Source organism: Neomonachus schauinslandi, chromosome 7 (genome assembly GCF_002201575.2).
Source record: "Neomonachus schauinslandi chromosome 7, ASM220157v2, whole genome shotgun sequence".
NCBI classification, from domain to species: domain Eukaryota; kingdom Metazoa; phylum Chordata; class Mammalia; order Carnivora; family Phocidae; genus Neomonachus; species Neomonachus schauinslandi.
Window position 1 is genome coordinate 90,048,575 of NC_058409.1, and position 17,347 is coordinate 90,065,921.

Consider the following 17,347-nt stretch of genomic DNA (forward strand, 5'->3'; position numbering starts at 1 on the left):
TAAAGCTAATCCAATAAAAAAGCTCACATAGCCAACATTCTTTTAACTGAACCTTGAAAACTTCTCTGCTGATTGTTCCATGATGTCAGCCTATAGCTCTGCCAGTGGTAGCTTGAGGGACCCAAGTGGGACGTAGTTGCCACTAAAGTTTTTGGCTTTACCAGGGCACCTGGGTGGCTCAGTTGGTTAAGTGGCTGCTTTCGGCTCAGGCCATGATCCCAGGGTCCTGGGATCGAGCCCCGCATCGGGCTTTCTTGCTCAGCAGAGAGCTTGCTTCTCCCTCTCCCTCTCCCTCTGCTTGCCTGCCTCTCCCCCTGCTTGTGCTCTCTCTCACACTATCTCTGTCTCTGTCAGATAAATAAAAAATAAAATCTTTAAAAAAAATAAAAATAAAGATTTTGGCTTTACCAAGTATTCTTTTCTCATGAGCAATTCTGTACTTGCTAATATTTTCCTTTTTTCCACTTTTGATTCCTGGTTCATTTCAATGTCATCATAACCTTCAGAGTTCTTTAATGGGGCCACCGTGGTCTAACAGTGCAGCTGCTGGGAGTACCTTAGTTCCCTACCTGGTCTGTGTATGGTCAAGACATGTGTTGATGATAATGATGACGAGGCTTGTATAGATACCCTCTGTGCCAAGTGCCGTACCTACTTGAGAACTAGTCTTCACAGAAGTCCCAAGAGGTTGATATCTTTAGCCCATTTTACAGATGTACCTGAGACAAAGCCCATTGCCCAGGGTTCTATAGCTAGTAAGCTGTGGAGCTGGAATTTGAACCCAGGTCTCCGTGGTTTTAAAGCCCAGGCTCTTTTCCTTCCCCTCCATTCTTGTGATTTGGCATTTGCTTTTATTCATAATAGTTCTTGGCTTCTCTCTAGTAAATGAAAACTCCCATAAATCGTGATCAAGAACACAAATGTTTGGAGCTTCTGCCATAGTATTTGCATAGAGTGTAAGCTTAGCAAATCCCCATTCATATATTTCCCTGTGATTATTGTCCTATTTTCATTTTCTCACATACCCAGAGTTGAACTTGTGGCTGTGCCGATAGTAACTTATAGGCCCAGAATCACTTTGTTACCAGAGCTACCAAGTGTGGTGAGACATCACGTAAAGGGCTTGCGTTTATCAGTACCCTTTCTGGGAAACCAGCAGGACACGTTAAGTATACACCTGTCACATGCATCCTGCCTTGTCAGTGATCTGCACTGTAGTTTAATAATGGGGAACATTTGGGCGCCTGGGTGGCTCAGTCGGTTAAGCGACTGCCTTCAGCTCAGGTCATGATCCTGGAGTCCCAGGATCAAGTCCCGCATTGGGCTCCCTGCTCAGCGGGGAGTCTGCTTCTCCCTCTGACCCTCCTCCCTCTCGTGCTCTCTGTCTCTCATTCTCTCTCTCGCAAATAAATAAATAAAATCTTTAAAAAAAAAAAAAAAGAATGGGGAACATTTACCTTTCAGCATGTATCGAGGGCTGTTGTCTGCGTTAGCTTATGTGGTCATCGTGAAAATCCTGCAAGTGGGTGTTACTGTTCTCACCAGCCTCCCCCATCTCGGGCTGTGGGATCTCAGGCACGCAGCTTGCGCAGGGCCATGCAGGCAACAAAAGGTGGAGCCAGGACTAGAACCCAGGTTGCAGGCCCCAGAGCTCAGCCTCTGCTTCCTGCGCCGGGTCTGTGGCTGCCACTCATCTCAGGCTGGGCTGGGCGGGGCGGAGGGAGGCAGTGGCAGGACCTCACCCGAGGCCCCCTTCGCCCCCTGCACTTCCCCACCTCAAGCACGGCTCCTCCCCCGGCAGGTCCCCTTGCCCGGGCATGGTCGAGGAGTGGTAAAGGCTCGGACTCTGGAACCCACCGACCCGCCTTTGACCCCCACCTCCACCGTTAACCTTCCACATGACCCTCTGCCAGTTCCTCAGTTGTCCTGAGGCTCAGTTCTGCATCTGTAAAATGGGATGATAATCCCCATCTCATAAGGCCGTTGCAAGCATTCATCAGACCTCGTAGGCATGGGGCCCGCCAGGGAATTGCGGTGTATTTGCTCCGGCTGCTGTCATGAAATGGCGTAGGCTGGCCAGTTTAAACAACGGATTTATTTCCTCATGGCTTTGGAGGCTGGAAGTCCAAGGTCAAAGTGGCGGCAGGTTTGTTTTCTCAGAGGCCTCTGGCCTTGGCTTAGAGGCAGCTGTCTTCTTGCTGTGGTCACACGTGGTCGTCCCTCATTCTGAATGTTCTCTGGGTCCTAATCTCTTCTTAGGAGCACACCAGTCATGTTAGCTCGGGGCCCACCCAGATGACCTCATTTTGATTTAATTACCTCTGAAAAGGTTCTTTCTCCACATACAGTCACATTCTAAGATACGGGAGTTAGGGCTTCAACATACGAATTTGAAGGGGACACAGTTCAGCCCATAACATGCGACAGACACACCTTTCGGGCAACTCAGCTGTACAGTACTGAACAAAGAGGAGACGGGAAACGTGAGACCTTAAATTCCGTGGCTGACTCCACCCACTGTTCCATTCTGTGGGTGTATATCCCAGAGGGAGAAGGAGATAAGATGAAAGTTTCTTTTGCCCTCATCAGCAGGGGTTCCCTCTATCTAAACCCGAGCTGAATGTTATCCGCATGTTTAAGGGCATGCATTTTTGGTACTGCGTGGCCTCTGAACACCAGCCAACTGCATCATCTGGTGCTCAACGGAAAGAGCCACGATCAAGGCTAGCTTTGGCTGTGTGGATTTGGCCTTGTACTTCTTTAGAAACGTAGCAGACCCTGCTGGTGGCCTGCCCTGCATCCCGACCCACCCGAGTTGACCTGCAGCTGCACACGGGTCCCTGTATCAGACAGCCTCCCATCTTCTCCACCTGCCTGAAGGCACCTGCCCAGAAAGGCCAGGGGGATTAATGCCCCAGGGGGGCTGGGGACTAGGAATTGGGAGGTAAATGGCCCAACCCCCAGTTGGGATGAGTCTGCGTGGTCTCAAAGGGTCCCTGGCTGATGAAGTCCCAATGGCCCAGAACAATAACTTCATAATTGGCTCTCTCTTTCCCATTTCCTTACTTGCGCTTCTTGAAATCCCCTCTCAAATTAATTACCTGTACCCAGGTCCATGTCTCCAGAACTGCTTTCGGGGATATCCAAAATTAGACAAGAACCTACCCCCGTGTAAGATGTTTCTGATACACCGTAAAGTCTCCATAGCTGGTCCATCCCAGCCGTTGTCTGGGAATCTGCTGAGTGAAAAATCCCTGTTTCTAGAATCCAGTTACATGTGGGTTTTCCCAGAGTCTTCTGGTTAACTGGCCCTGAGACTTTACCTAGTAAGTGCTCTCCTCTGTCCTCCCCCCTCCAGGTGATCGAGAAGAACTTGAGCGGCTGGTGGTACATTCAGATTGAAGATAAGGAAGGATGGGCCCCAGCAACCTTCATTGACAAGTATAAGAAGACCAGCAATGCCTCAAGACCCAACTTTCTGGCTCCGTTGCCCAACGAGGTGACCCAGCTCCATCCAGGGGATGCAGCAGCCGTGGAGAACAACACGGGCAGCGAGGCCATCGGCCCCTCCCGGCCCCTGCCCGATGCACCACACGGTGCCGTGGACTCCGGGTTGCCGTGGTCCAAAGACTGGAAGGGTGGCAAGGAGGCCCTGAGGAAGGCCTCTTCCGACATGTCCTCATGTGCCGGCTACGAAGAGATCTCAAGCCCCGACCTGGAGGAGAAGCCCAGCCTCCCTCCCCGTAAAGAATCCATCATCAAGTCGGAAGGGGAGCTGCAGGAGAGGGAGCGGCAGAGGATGGAACAGCTCAGGGGCTCCTCACCCAAACCTCCAGGCATGATTTTGCCAATGATTCCAGCTAAACACACCCCCCCAGCCCGGGACAGCAGGAGACCAGAGCCCAAACCCGACAAAAGCAAGTTGTTCCAGCTGAAAAATGAGATGGGGCTGGAGTGTGGCCACAAGGTATTGGCCAAGGAGGTGAAGAAGCCCAACCTCCGACCCATCTCCAAACCCAAAGCCGACCCATCAGAGGAGAAGACAGAAGTTATTCCCCAAAATCTCTTCTTGAAGTCCAAACCTCAGGTTAGGCCCAAACCAGCTCCTTCCCCCAGGACAGAGCCACCTCAGGGTGAAGATCAAGTGGACATCTGCAACCTCAGGAGCAAGCTGAGGCCTGCCAAGTCCCAAGAGAAGCCCTTACTGGATGGAGAGAGCAGCCACCAGGCTGCCGGGGGCCACGATGTGGCCTTCAGCCGGAGTTTCCTCCTAGGTGATGGGCCTGGCCACACCCAGGACAGGACGGGCAAACAGGATGGGCTCAGCCCAAAGGAGATGTCCTGCAGAGCCCCTCCAAGGCCAGCCAAGACCACAGATCCTGTGCCTAAGAGTGTGCCCGCCCCTCTCCAAGAGGCTCCCCCGCAGAGACCTGTGGTCCTGCCCCGGAGACCACCACCCCCCAAGAAAACCTCCTCATCCTCCAGGCCCCTCCCAGAGGTCAGAGGTCCACAGCGGGAAGCCAATGAAGGCAAGGCAGCTCCTGCCCCAGGCCGGGCACTGCTGGTCCCTCCTAAAGCCAAACCTTTTCTTTCCAACTCCTCAGGCGGCCAAGATGACATGCGAGGCAAAGGTGGTCTGGGACCACGGATGGTGGGCAAGATTGGAGAAAACAGGGAGAAAGTAGCTGCAAGCCCCATTCCCAACGCTGATGGCCCGAAGGATTCTTTATATGTGGCCGTGGCCAACTTTGAAGGAGACGGAGATACCAGCAGCTTCCAGGAAGGGACGGTGTTTGAGGTCCGGGAAAAGAACAGCAGTGGCTGGTGGTTCTGCCAGGTCCTGAGCGGGGCCCCTTCCTGGGAAGGGTGGATTCCTTCCAACTATCTCAAAAAGAAGCCATAGCCGCCTCCTTCCCTGCCTGGCGGTCCTGCGCATCCCTGCTGGCTTTACCCACATATTTAATATGCCTCTTAATTTATCATCCTTCATGCAGCTTCAAAGGAAGGAAGACTCTGGAGTACTGTGGTTTCTTCCCTCCCTTGGGTGGAGAGGAGTCCCTCCCACCACAGCATGCCCTAGAGGCTCAGAGGCCCCACCCCCTGCTTTCTATCCACGCCAGCATCCCTGCCTTCCGGCTGGTGGCATTGTAGGCCACCTAGCAGCAGGACCCTGACTCTCCAAGGCCTCCAAGACCAGAACCATTGTCTGGAAACTGCAGAAGCAGTCTCGTTGCTGGTACCCCACCCAGTCTGTGACGGCTGGCTCCAACTACTCCGTGTTTCCAAAAGTCCAGGGACTTTATTTACTCCGTTTCCAAAATGTTTGGTACCAGAAAGAACTCCATGCCCTGGCAGTTGGCTCCATTGCCAGTCCCAGAGAGATGTCCTCCTCGAGGCTCTGGGCCCATGAGCCTCTCAGGTTCAACCAGATGCAGCTGCCCCAGGAGTGGGCCTGAAGGTCCACTGAGCCATTCTGCCTCCCATCTTCTGTCTTGGGACCCTGACAGATCCTAAAGGGGTGCTTCCAGCCCCAGCATGCTTCACTTTCCCCGCGCAGGGCTTTTTAAATAGGAATCTCCACCCCACCTTGGGCCATTTCACTTTTGTCTCTGTCGAGCAAGAATCTCCAAGTTTGTTTGAAACGAGCCGTTCACAATCCACGCCCCTTGTGAGCACCCTTTTGCTGAGTAGCTAACAGGTGCCAGACTCTGTCCTTGGCACTTGACACTCTTGTTTTAACCCTCACATCAGTCCTCTCTTGGGATATTGCACCTGTTTGATGGACAGAGAACCTCGGACTCTGTGCCCAAGGGCACACTAGCTAGGAAGAAGGGGAAAGAGGACTTGAGCTGGCCTGACTTCCATACCTGTGCCCTCCCCGCAGTGGGAGGCTAACCAGGCAGGGAAAGGAAGACGCTGACCTCCAGGAGCAGGTGGCCAAGTGGCTTGCTTGTTGTGTGGGCGAAGGGGCATTAGTGGCTGCTCCCGTAGCCACCAGCCCTCCGACCCACTGCAGCCTACACTGAGGGGTGCCCCGCACCCTCCACAGCTCCTCCTCCATGGCCGCGGGGGTGGGGGGGCAGTTTGCCCAGAGCTCTGGCGGTTGCCACAGGGCCTCGTTTCCCGCTGCTGTGCAGGTGCCCCCTCTGGGGGATAAAGCCTGTGGAGCTGAGGTGGTCTCCCGTGCCAGCCTCGAGGGGCCCTGATGGCGCAAGGACCAGCAGCTGGATGGCCACAGGCGGACTGCTGCCGCTTCTGCTCCTCTCTGGCGTTCATAGAGTACTTTCCTCTATTTCCTTTTTGTGCGTGCCCTCTCCTTGTCTGTCCTCTCACTTCCATCCGGACAGCAACGATTCACCGAGGCGCACAGAGGCACAGTGACATTGCAGAATTAGAATCAGGACCCAGGATTTCTGGCTCCCAGCCCAGAGTTCTTGCCCGTGGGCCAGGCTGCCTGGCGGGTGAGAGGGCACAACCCCTCTTCATCCCACCTTGCCCTGCAGAAGAGGATCCAGCTCAGAGATCTCCAATTGAGTGTCCATCTGCTGTGATGCTCTGGGGACCACAGGGCCAGCTTTCCCGGGGACGCCCACTGTCCGCCTGCAGTGCCAAAGATTTCGGTGCAAACAGCCGTCTTCTGCTCTCCTCTCTCCCCACGGCCACATGGACTCTGGATGCTTCTACAGGAGAAGGAGCGTTCTCTGATTCACAGTAGCATCTTTATTCCTCCCTTCAGTCGGTCTATGAACCCCATCCCCGAGGATCTTGGGCACAGGGCCCTGAGGTGCTTCTGGCAATACCCACTTGCCCCTTGGCCCTGTGCCCAGAACCGTGGGGGAGGATGGCAGTCAGGGGAAGAAGGGAGGCTGGGAGAGGGCCACCCACGTCTTAGAGGTCCCCTCACTTGGAAGGAAGCCCATAGCATGTTTTCCAGAGTTTTTGACCCACTTTGGCTTAAACAGCTTTTATGAAGCTGTGTTATGCAGGATTTGACTACACTTCAAAAGACAGAACTCAGCCTTTCTTTTTTTTTTTTTTTTCCTGATTCACTCTCTGCTTTCTGTGACCTTTTCAAGTATTTTGTGAGCGCCTACCACGTGCTAGGCGCTGGGTAGCCCAGGATCCATGTGGCTCCCTGCCTGCCTCTGAGCTATGGTTTTTGTTTGCTGCTTCCACACAAAGCGTTTATCTTTGGCCTCGTTCCCTCCTCCTGAAGGTCAGCTGGGTGGGAATAGACTGGTTCCACCTTTCTGTGGGCAGAAGTGTTCCTGCAAATGAAAGAACTTGCCTTTTTATTTTATTATTATTATTATTGTTATTCTGATGTGAACTGAAGGTACTGAAGCCAATTCCTCTCTGTTCACCGTTCTTTGCTCAGGACACATCCATGGCCTGAGGACTCGTCTCTCGGGCTCCGTGTGCCACAGTGGTGGGCACTTGCATGGGCAACCGGAAGTGGGGAGTCTGGTGGCCGGTGGCTCTCCCTGGCTGTCCTAGCCAGACGACTTAGCTTTACGGCATCTAGCCCTGTGGCCGCCATCCGGTGAGCAACCGATGGAGACTACGCAAAACTCCCCTGAAGTTACGCCCACAGAAAATGGCCCAGACCACAGGTACAACTCCCATGCCAAGCTCCAGGCAGGTCCCTGGTGCTTCAGCTCCCTCCTCTAACTTAACCCTCACGACAACCCTATGAGGTGCATAGGATCAGCGCTGAGCTGTGGGGAGAAAGTTGAGGTTCACAGGGTGAAGTCACATGCCCAGTTTCATCCAAATCATGACCACACTGAGACTTGAATCCAGGGGTGCCTTCTCCCCGGTGCCCGTGACTGTTCCTCTGCTAACGGCAGCAAAATGTGCATGGCATTTCCAGGGAAGCAGGGGACCCTCCCTCATAATTTAAGTTTCTACTCCCTTCACCCTGTGATCACCCAGGGCAGGAGGTCACAGGCCAAATGCCAGCCCTAAAGGCGGGCATGTAAAAACCATAGCTTATACTGCGGCTAAATCTTTGGAAAATCTGAGTTTTAGGATCACCACTTGGCAAAAGAGGCCTTCGCAAAATGTTTCACTCAAAATCTCTGCCATTTGATGGGTTTATGTCATTGTCCCAGGCTGAGGCGGGGGAGCTGGGCTCCAACTTGAACCACTTTTAATGCCCTACCTCACTGAGGAATTGCTAGAGCCCTTAGCGGGTTTCCAATAGTCACTTTAAGCCTCCACCACACGGCCTCCCCACGTCACCAATTTCTTCGGCTAAGTTCTTGGCCTTAAAACATTTCTGAGTCCACTGGGGATCTCGTTACCAGGTGGAGTGTAGGAAAACAAACTTGCCACAGGAAAGGACAGGTGCCGAATCTCCCCACGTTTTGGAAGGTCCTGAGGCTGAGGCATGGACAGTCTATATTGACACAACCTGCGTCAAGTACAAAGCACTGAGTGGGATAAAGAAGAAGTTGCACCTGTCCTCCAATAGCTGGTAACTCGACGTCACCAAGAACAGGAACATTTGTGGCTTGGCTGCCATCCTTTCGTTGTGCCCAAGTCTCTAAGGGTTGGGTCAGGCTGCTCCCTGGGAGGTCTTGCCCTTCTCTCTGGACTGTGGCGGTGGGCACATAACAGCCTGAGCCGTGCGTGGCAGTCTTGTCCCTCCCCCTTGGTTGTCCGGGCCCATCAGAGCTTTTGCTGCAAACCAGCCATACCATACGATAGACCAAAGATTACCTAATGTCAAACCTTGTGGCCTGGAGGAGTGGGAAACTGGCTCACATTGAGGCCTGAGGGTGTCGGATGCCCTCCGTCAGCCTGAAGGAATTGCTTCTAACTTGGCTGAGGTTCTGACATTTAGACAGACCACAGCCTGTGACAGTCCCGGAGTTGCAGAGCTAAAACCCAGAGGCTCCTCGGTCTTCACCTGCTCCTGGACCCCCTACTGGGGACCCTTCCCACAGACTCGAACATCCAGCTCCGTGGGGTAATGTCTGGTTTCTGGTGCTACCCTTGTCATGCGTCAGCATTCGCTCTTTCCTTCCTGTCTCCATCCTCCACTCCAAAGTAGGCTCTCAGCGCCAGTCAGGACAAGTGACTCAACTTCTGTTGTCCTTGAAGAGGCCACACCCAGTGCCACACCCAGTAGCCGTCACTTTCAGGCCTTCTATAAACGTCCCAAAGGAGGTGCCCCCCCACCAGGCTTGTTACAGCAATAAGCAATTCTGACATAGCCAAGGTGTCCATACCTCCCCCCCCGTGTGTGCCTGTCTATGCCTTTGTGCCCATGTAACTGTTAATAGTACCCCTTTCACTCGTGCAGGGGAGATGATAAACCATGGTCACCTTAGCTGTCCCCACATTTCCCGCTTCCGAGCACCACCAAGTCGCTAGGGCCATTTCGTGCATCCCTCCAAGGAACAGTGGAGCTCTGACAGCCCCGCCACCTCATGTCCGCTCATAGAGTGACGCTGGAGATCCCGGAGTATCACGGCCCTCCTCATGCCCTCTTGGCAGACTGACAAATGCTGGTGGTGGTTTTTGTTTCCTGTTAACACACAAAAATACGTGAGGCTATAAATGTGAGGGGGGTGGGCTGGCGAACAATTATCTCTAGCATGTATAGACTATATACCGTTCGACTTTCTCTTCTTTCTTTTTTTTTTAATAAAAATGCTTGACTGGTTTCAAGCTTCATTGTGAAGATGCAGTGTCTATGGATTTCATTTGGCTAAAGAAGAGGCTCATAGCTTTGTGCCCTGGCATCTTGGACTCGAGTTTGGGGCTCAAGGAACAGAAGCCTGGGTGAGCTGTTTGGACAGTAAGGGTGACTCCTCTGTCTGGGTCCTAGTGCATCTTGATTCTTTGAATGACGGTGTCCAGAAACTAAGGGAAAGCGTCCCTGTATGCACTGGGTATCTCCCACATATTCTCAGCTCTGTGCCTAAAGATGGAAAGCTTCACCCATTTAAGGTGTCTTGAACCCCTCACCGGTGTTGCCTACTGCTGGGCCAAGAGTGTGTGGTGGGGGCCAAGGGCGGCGGCCACGCTTGGGCCGCAGGGACTGCTCGCGCCATCCGCTCCTGGGAGGTAGAGGGCATTGCCTGATGTGTTACTACCTTCCCAAGGGCAGAGGCGAGGCCAAACCAACACCCAGTGTGGAGCCTCCTTGGCCTCAGGTGAATCATTAAACAAAATGTCACCACTGCCCACCTGCCTAGGGAGAGAAGAATGGAACCAGCAGAGTCCCGGACAGAAGAACATCAAAAGGGGAAATTTACATTCCGTAGTCATCCTCCCTTTCAAAGAATGCAATGACCACCTGACCGACCTTGCTTAAGAATAATGGTCATTCCTGTATTAATCTCTGTTCCCCTAAAAAGGAAAAATCATGATGTGCTTCAGCCACCGCCCCCCCTTGGGAGCATTTTCTCCCAGATCTTTCCAAACTAACTGTGGTCATTCATAAGAATACAACTGGGAATGGCATGGGATTCCTGGAGCAGGCATGCAGGGGCACCTGACCCTCCCCTCATGGGATGGGATGGGATGGGGACTGGACCATGGTCAGGAACCAAACCTGACTTACTCTCAGGAGCTGCTTACCCATTGCCTTCAGGTCTCAGTTGGAACTGGCACATTTGCCATTCCCTTTATACTGCTTCAGAAATGCCAGGCCAAATGCAATCCAACTGTCCCACACACCTTCACACACGTTCCCTCCCACTCTCCTTACCATGACCCTCTAAGGGGTCACGGTAAATCTGTGTGTCCAAGACTCAGGTCGTGCAGCCAATCTTCTCCAAATCCAGGGTGTTTAGTGTCCATCACTTCGCTAGTTAGTATCCATCTGGTCCAGCTGTGGTTCCTCACCGTCTTGTAACCTGTGCCTCCCAATTAATGGTTCTCAAGTTTTAGTGACCATACAACTTAGCAGGGAGCTTGTCGAAGTCCACGCTCCTGGGCTGCAACCCCTGAAAGTCAGAATCGGCAAAAACCTGCATCCTTTAAAACTATGTTGTGAGGAGGTGGTCTCCATACTCCACTTTTGCGAAATGGCCAGACTCAGCACACTGCCTGGCATGTCTAAGTGTTCAAAATGGCACTTAATATGGGATGCCTGGGTGGCTTAGTCGGTTAAGTGTCTGCCTTCGGCTTAGGTCCCCAAGTGATGGGATTGAGCCCCACTTTGGGTTCCCGGCTCAGTGGGGAGTCTGCTTCTCCCCCTGCCTGCCGCTGCCCCCAGCTTGTGCTCTCTATCCCTCTCACTCTCTCAAATAAATAAAGTCTTTTTTTTTTAATATGGCGCTTCATATACTATTATTAACAATGTCACCGTTATTTTTCTGAGCATTTACTGTATTCCAGGCTATATACACTTCTATTTCATCCTCAAAATGATCTATAAGGTAGGTATCTGCATTTTATATATGAAGGCACTACGTACATTTCAGAAGGGTGAAAGCACCACACCAAAGTGTCACAGAGCAAGCACATAGTGTCTGGTCTTAAAGCTGACTCATTTTATCCCGAACTATGTCACCTGCCAAATGCTAATCAAAGTACACATCTCATCCTGATCCAATTAGTTCCTGGATTCAAAATCTTATTCAAAAAACTCATCCCCTTCCAAACACGTAACTCTATAATTAAGGGAAAAGGTCTAACTTCCATTGAATACAACCTGTTGACTGGGAACCTTGTAGATACTATCCCTTGAACCTTCACTACAGTTCTTCTAGGTAGGAATTATTACGCCTGTTTTATGGATGGAAATTAATAGTCTGAGAGATTAAGTTTATCTCTAGTCACAGCTAATAAGAGAATGAACTTGAATATCTAACTCCAAAGCCTGTGACCTTAAATGATCACAGCTTCCAAATTTATAATCCGCCCCCATTCAGCTTTTCCAGAACAAATGTTCATAGATACTCTGAAATAAGTGTTCTGTGGACACACCGGACATCTCAAAGCTTCACATAATAACATGCAGTGTGAACATCTGAGAGGGGGGTTTTTTATAGTGGGTTCCTCAAACAGAGTTGATGGTGAAACCATTCACAGATCATCTAGCAGGAGCAGTGTTTCATCACCAACTCTGGAAAATGTCAAAGTCTACAATTCAACTCTCCCTTGAATTCTGTCTGAGCCACCACCTTAGCTGATTCCTCACCTTGACTCCAGCCGCGACCCTGCCCCTCACTGCAACCCAGTCTCCAAAGCTAACATTCACAGCATCGCCAGTACAAAATACTTCCTTGAATGGGGAGCTGCTCATGAAGGTCAAGGGTACCTACTGGCTATTGGTCTTACTGAAGCAATCTGAATGGGCTTCCACATAGCGAAATTGCCCCATGTAGGAAACTTCAGAAAATAGCCTGAAAGAATGTAATTTGTTTTCTACCTCATGAACAAGCTCTCCTTTAGTGATCGGTAAATTAATAGCTGTGTTCAGAGCATTCCAATGCAAGTTAATAAAGCCTAGGTTCACCTCCTCTTTAGACTCAGGGGGCCCAGATCCTACAATTAACTATGTTCTCTGGCTTCCTTTCAACTGCATGGAACTTGGCCACACTCGTACAGTATAGTTTACAATAGTTATCATCAAACAGTTTTCATTGAGTATAATCAATAAAAAAAGTTAGCCTATATGTGGTATATAAGTATATGTATTACTAAATGAATATATCAAGTACTCTATTTTTTTTAATGTTCTATTTATTTATTCATGAGAGTCAGAGAGAGAGAGAGAGGCAGAGGCAAAGGGAGAAGCAGGCTTCCCGCCGAGCAGGGAGCCCGATGCGGGGCTCGATCCCAGGACCCTGGGATCATGACCTGAGCCGAAGGCAGATGCTTAACCATCTGAGCCACCCAGGCGCCCCTCATGTACTCTATTTTTAGGTAGTAAATTCTTACATTCCATGCTTGGTGGGAACCTCACTAGAATAACACTCCAGCCTTCTCTCTCCCTAGGTGAGAAGAGGGTATTCTCCCAATGATTGATAACTAGGGGAGCAAGAGCCCATAAAGCACAGCACACAGCTCCTTCTCTCCTGTTTGGGGTCAGATGTCCTCAGGGAGCACCCCTTCCCCCTGGCTCCAGTCAGTGGGAGGCTTAGTGGTAAAAGGAGCCCCCACAGAAGAAGTCCTGTGCTTTTCAGGGAGCGGGTCTAATTCTGGGATGCAGGCTGAGGAAACCCATGATTGCTGTACAGCTCACCTAAGCCAGATTCCCCCATGGCTCTCTCAAGAAGAAAGCTGACATGGGGCACCTGGGTGGCTCAGTCGTTAAGCGTCTGCCTTCAGCTCAGGTCATGATCCCAGGGTCCTGGGATCGAGCCCCTCATCGGGCTCCCTGCTCAGCGAGAAGCCTGCTTCTCCCTCTCCCACTCCACCTGCTTGTGTTCCCTCTCTCGCTGTGTCTCTCTCTGTCAAATAAATAAATAAATATTTAAAAAAAGAAGAAGAAAGCTGACATTGTGTTTTTCAATTTCCAGGTCCTTCTGTCTCTCTCAGTTCTAACTTGAGGTGTGGAGAAAGGCAAACTATATGTCGGGCTCCTTAAAAACTGCCTATTAGCTGCTGATTAAGCTAATTTTAGCTAATTTATTATACTACTTTTTATATAATAATAAAATATATGTATATAATTAAAAGTGAAGGATAAGCTAAAAATATATAATTAAAAGAGGTAATTTTTCGCTACTGTGAGATAATAAGAGATTTATATCAGTCTATGCCCCCAATTCCCAGCACAGAGCTCATGAAACCCACGTCCAGAATTTCCTGAGTGATAAGAGCGCCAGGAGCATATTTTGTTCTAATTTGGTCTTTGACCCCAGTTCCTGACACAAGGCTCCTGAAACCCTTGTAATTTCTTAGGTGACAGGAATAGCTCTTGTTCCAATAAGGTGCTTCTGGGTGGGCTCCCAGGTGGCTCCTGGAGGGGGGCTGGTCTCCAGAAAGGCCAAGCCCTGATTAGAAGCTGGGCATTTTCAGCCCATCCCCGTTCTCTTAAGGGAGAAGGACTAGAAATGGAGCTAATGACCAATTGTGCCTGTGTGAGGAAGCCTCCATAAAAATCCCAATAGTATGGGGTTCAGAGAGCCTCTAAGTTGGCGAACACACCCACACCCAGAGGAGGATGCACCCCAACTCCACGAGGACAGGAGCTCCTGCCCTCAGGACCCTCCCAGACTCCACCCTCCACCTGTATCGCTTCTTCTGCTGTTCATCTGTATACTTCATCATACCCTTTAGTAAACTGGTAAATGTAAGTAAGTGCTTCCCTGAGTTCTGTGAGCCTCTCTAGCAACTTGATTGAACCTGAGGAGGGGGTCATGGAAACCTCTGATTTGTAGCCAAATCAGACAGAAGCTGTAGGTAACCTGGGGACTTAATACTTGCAGTTAGCATCTGAAGGGGTGGGGGGCAGTCATGTGGGACTGAACCCTGAACCTACGGTATCTGATACTGTCTCCAGGTAGATAGTGTTAAAACCAAGTTAAGTTGTAGGATACCCAGCTGGTGTTGCAGAGACTTGCTTGGTGTGGGGAAAAAACCCATATGTTTGGTGGCCAGAAATGTCAGAAGGGAAGTGTTCTGTGTGAAAGAAAGACACAGGAGACACAGATGGAAAACAAGAGTTCTGAATACAGCTACACTCCAATGACTTGTCTTAACCACCTCCTGAGATGTGTGGACCCCACTTTGTAAAACCCCATCGAAGGAACAGTTGTGGCCTCTGGGGTTAAACAGATCCGGGTTTGAGTTCTGGCTCTGATACACCCTTGACCTCTCTGATACATAGCATCTTCATCTGTAAAATGGGGACAATAATGCCTTTCTCACGCAGTTGTGAAGATTAATGGAAACAATGTATGCCTAACACGTAGTAGGCACTTCCAATAGCACATCATACTTGCTGTTGTTTCTATGAAGAGTGAAAAGAATTAACAAGTCTTCAGATATTTTCGTTGCCCAGGAAAGGAGTTAGCAAACTTTTTCTTAAAGAGTCAGATAGTAAATATTTCAGGCTTTGGGAGCCAAGAGTCAAAACTAGAATGTTATGCAAGGACTTACATAACTATTTGAAACGTAATCATTTGAACATGTACAAACCATTCTTAGCTCTGTGAAAAAATACCCAGCTGGGCGGATTAGCCCCGATGGCTACAGTCTGTCGATCGTGGTCTAGTCTATATTCCTCTTCTATTTTATTACTTCTCTCTAAATGGAAGTTTTCCAAAGTGTGTTTATAGAACATCAGTCCCTCATATGATCATGAAAAAGCATCATGTGGTCAAACCCATTTGGCAGACACTTCTATGAGGATCCTCCAGGCCTCCCTCCCTGGAGATCCGTGTCACACGCTAGCACGTTAAAGCCTTTGAGAATCTTGCAGTAAAGAAGCTGTTTACCCTGGTTTAAGCCAGAATTTCCAAAATGTACCTGATAACAGAATTCTCTTTCTCAGGTAACATCTAAGAATATCCCATAGAACATACTTTGGAAAATTCTGCTATAGATCCTAGAATTTAATCATTATGCAGAATTTCACTGCATTAATTTGAATTTGTGCTCCATAATGCATACATCTGAGGAATGTGACTTGGATTGTATGTGTTAGTTACTATCTTCAGCAGAGTAACCAGGCCAACTTTAGTTTGAAAGAACTATATTTTTGTTGATTTTTCTCCCTGTGTTTTATCTTAGGACCGCAACAATGTTCACTTGGAGAACCTTAAGGAAGTCCCTCTTAGAAGGATCAAATGCCTGAAAGAGCACCTGCCTTAGGAAGTATGCAGTGGCTACTGTGTGTTCTTGGAGGAGATCTGAGAACCAGGCCATGTCCTTGCTGTTGTGAACACGGATTTGCTAAACTCTGGTCACTATGTATTCTTTTGATTGTGGTGAGATACACATAACATAATATTTATTGTTTCTGCTATTTTAAGTGTACAGTTCAGTGGTATTAAGTACATTCACTATGTTGTGCAATCATCACCACCATCCATCTCCAGAACTTTTTTATCTTCCCCAACTGAAACTCTGTCCTCATTAAACAACTCCCATTTCCACTTCTCCCCACCCCCTGCTAACAACCATTCTACTTTCTGCCTCTGAGTTTGACTCTTCCAGGTACCTCATCTAAGAGGAATCAATCAGTATGTATCCTTTTGTGGCTGATGTACTTCACTTAACATAATGTCTTCAAAGTTCATCTATATTGCAGCACATGGCAGAATTTCCCTCCTTTTTAAGGCTGAATAATACTCCATTACATGTTTCTACCACATTTTGTTTACTCATCCATCACTGGACACTTGGATTGCTTCCATCTTTCAGCTATTATGAATAATGTTGCCATGTACATGATTGTACAAATATCTGTTTAAGTCTCTGCTTTCAGTCCTTTTGGGTATGTACCCAAGAAGTGAAACTGCTGGATCAAATGTAATTCTATGTTTAATTTTTTAAGGAACTGACATACTCTTTTCCATAGTGGCTGCAACTTCACTGTGTTTATTCATTTCCAGACCACATTTTTTAAATTGAGATATAATTGACATACAACAGTTTCAAGTGTTTAACATAATGATTTGATATTTGATATTTCACAATATTCCTATGTTGTGAAATGATCACCACAACCTACTTAACATCCATTACCACACATAGTCACAAAAATTTTTTTTTACTTGTGATGTTCTCATCTAAAGGCCTACTCCTTTAGCAACTTTCAAATATACAATGCGGTATTATTAATTATAGTCACCATGCTGTATACTACATCCCCATGACCTATTTATTTTGTAATTGGAACTTTGTACCTTTTGACCCCCTTCTCCCATCTTGCCCACCCTTTAGTCCCTACCTCTGGCAATTACCTGTTTTCTGTATCCATGAGTTCTGTTGTTTTTTTAGATTCCACATGTAAGTGAGATCATATGATATTTATCTTCCTGTCTGACTTATCTCACTTAGCATAATGCCCTCAGGGTCCATTTATGCTGTCACAAATGGCAAGATTTCCTTCTTTTTATGGCTGAATAATATTCCATTGTATTTATATGCTACATTTTATCCATTCATCTATTTTTTTTTAAGATTTTATTTATTTATTTGAGAGAGAAAATGAGAGACAGAGCACAAATGGAGGGGGAGGGGCAGAGGGAGAGGGAGAAACAGACTCCCCACTGAGCAGGGAGCCTGATGTGGGGCTCAATCCCAGGACCCTGGGATCACGACCTGAGCCGAAGGCAGATGCTTAACCAACTGAGCCACCCAGGTGCCCCTATTAAGTCAAACTTGGTTCTTTTCTCATTAGCCCATGGAACTGGAAGTACTAGCCTGGAAC

The 17,347-nt window shown here is 49.1% G+C and overlaps 1 protein-coding gene across 2 annotated transcripts in view; it reads left to right on the forward strand.

Annotated features, from left to right (window-relative positions):
- The window catches only part of SH3PXD2B (SH3 and PX domains 2B), a 102,284-nt gene extending 92,618 nt beyond the window's left edge, over nucleotides 1–9,666 (forward strand). Inside the window, exons 13-14 of one of the 2 annotated variants that reach the window (XR_002480954.2) lie at nucleotides 3,359–6,784; nucleotides 7,379–7,412. Coding sequence is in view for 1 of the 2 variants with exons in the window: in XM_021701250.2 (XP_021556925.1) it covers nucleotides 3,359–4,903 (1,545 nt within the window). In the remaining variant the exon portion in view is untranslated. Of the gene's footprint in view, nucleotides 1–3,358 lie in introns of both variants that reach the window. The other variant, XM_021701250.2, reaches the window with a different exon arrangement.
- Nucleotides 9,667–17,347: the final 7,681 nt, after the last annotated feature.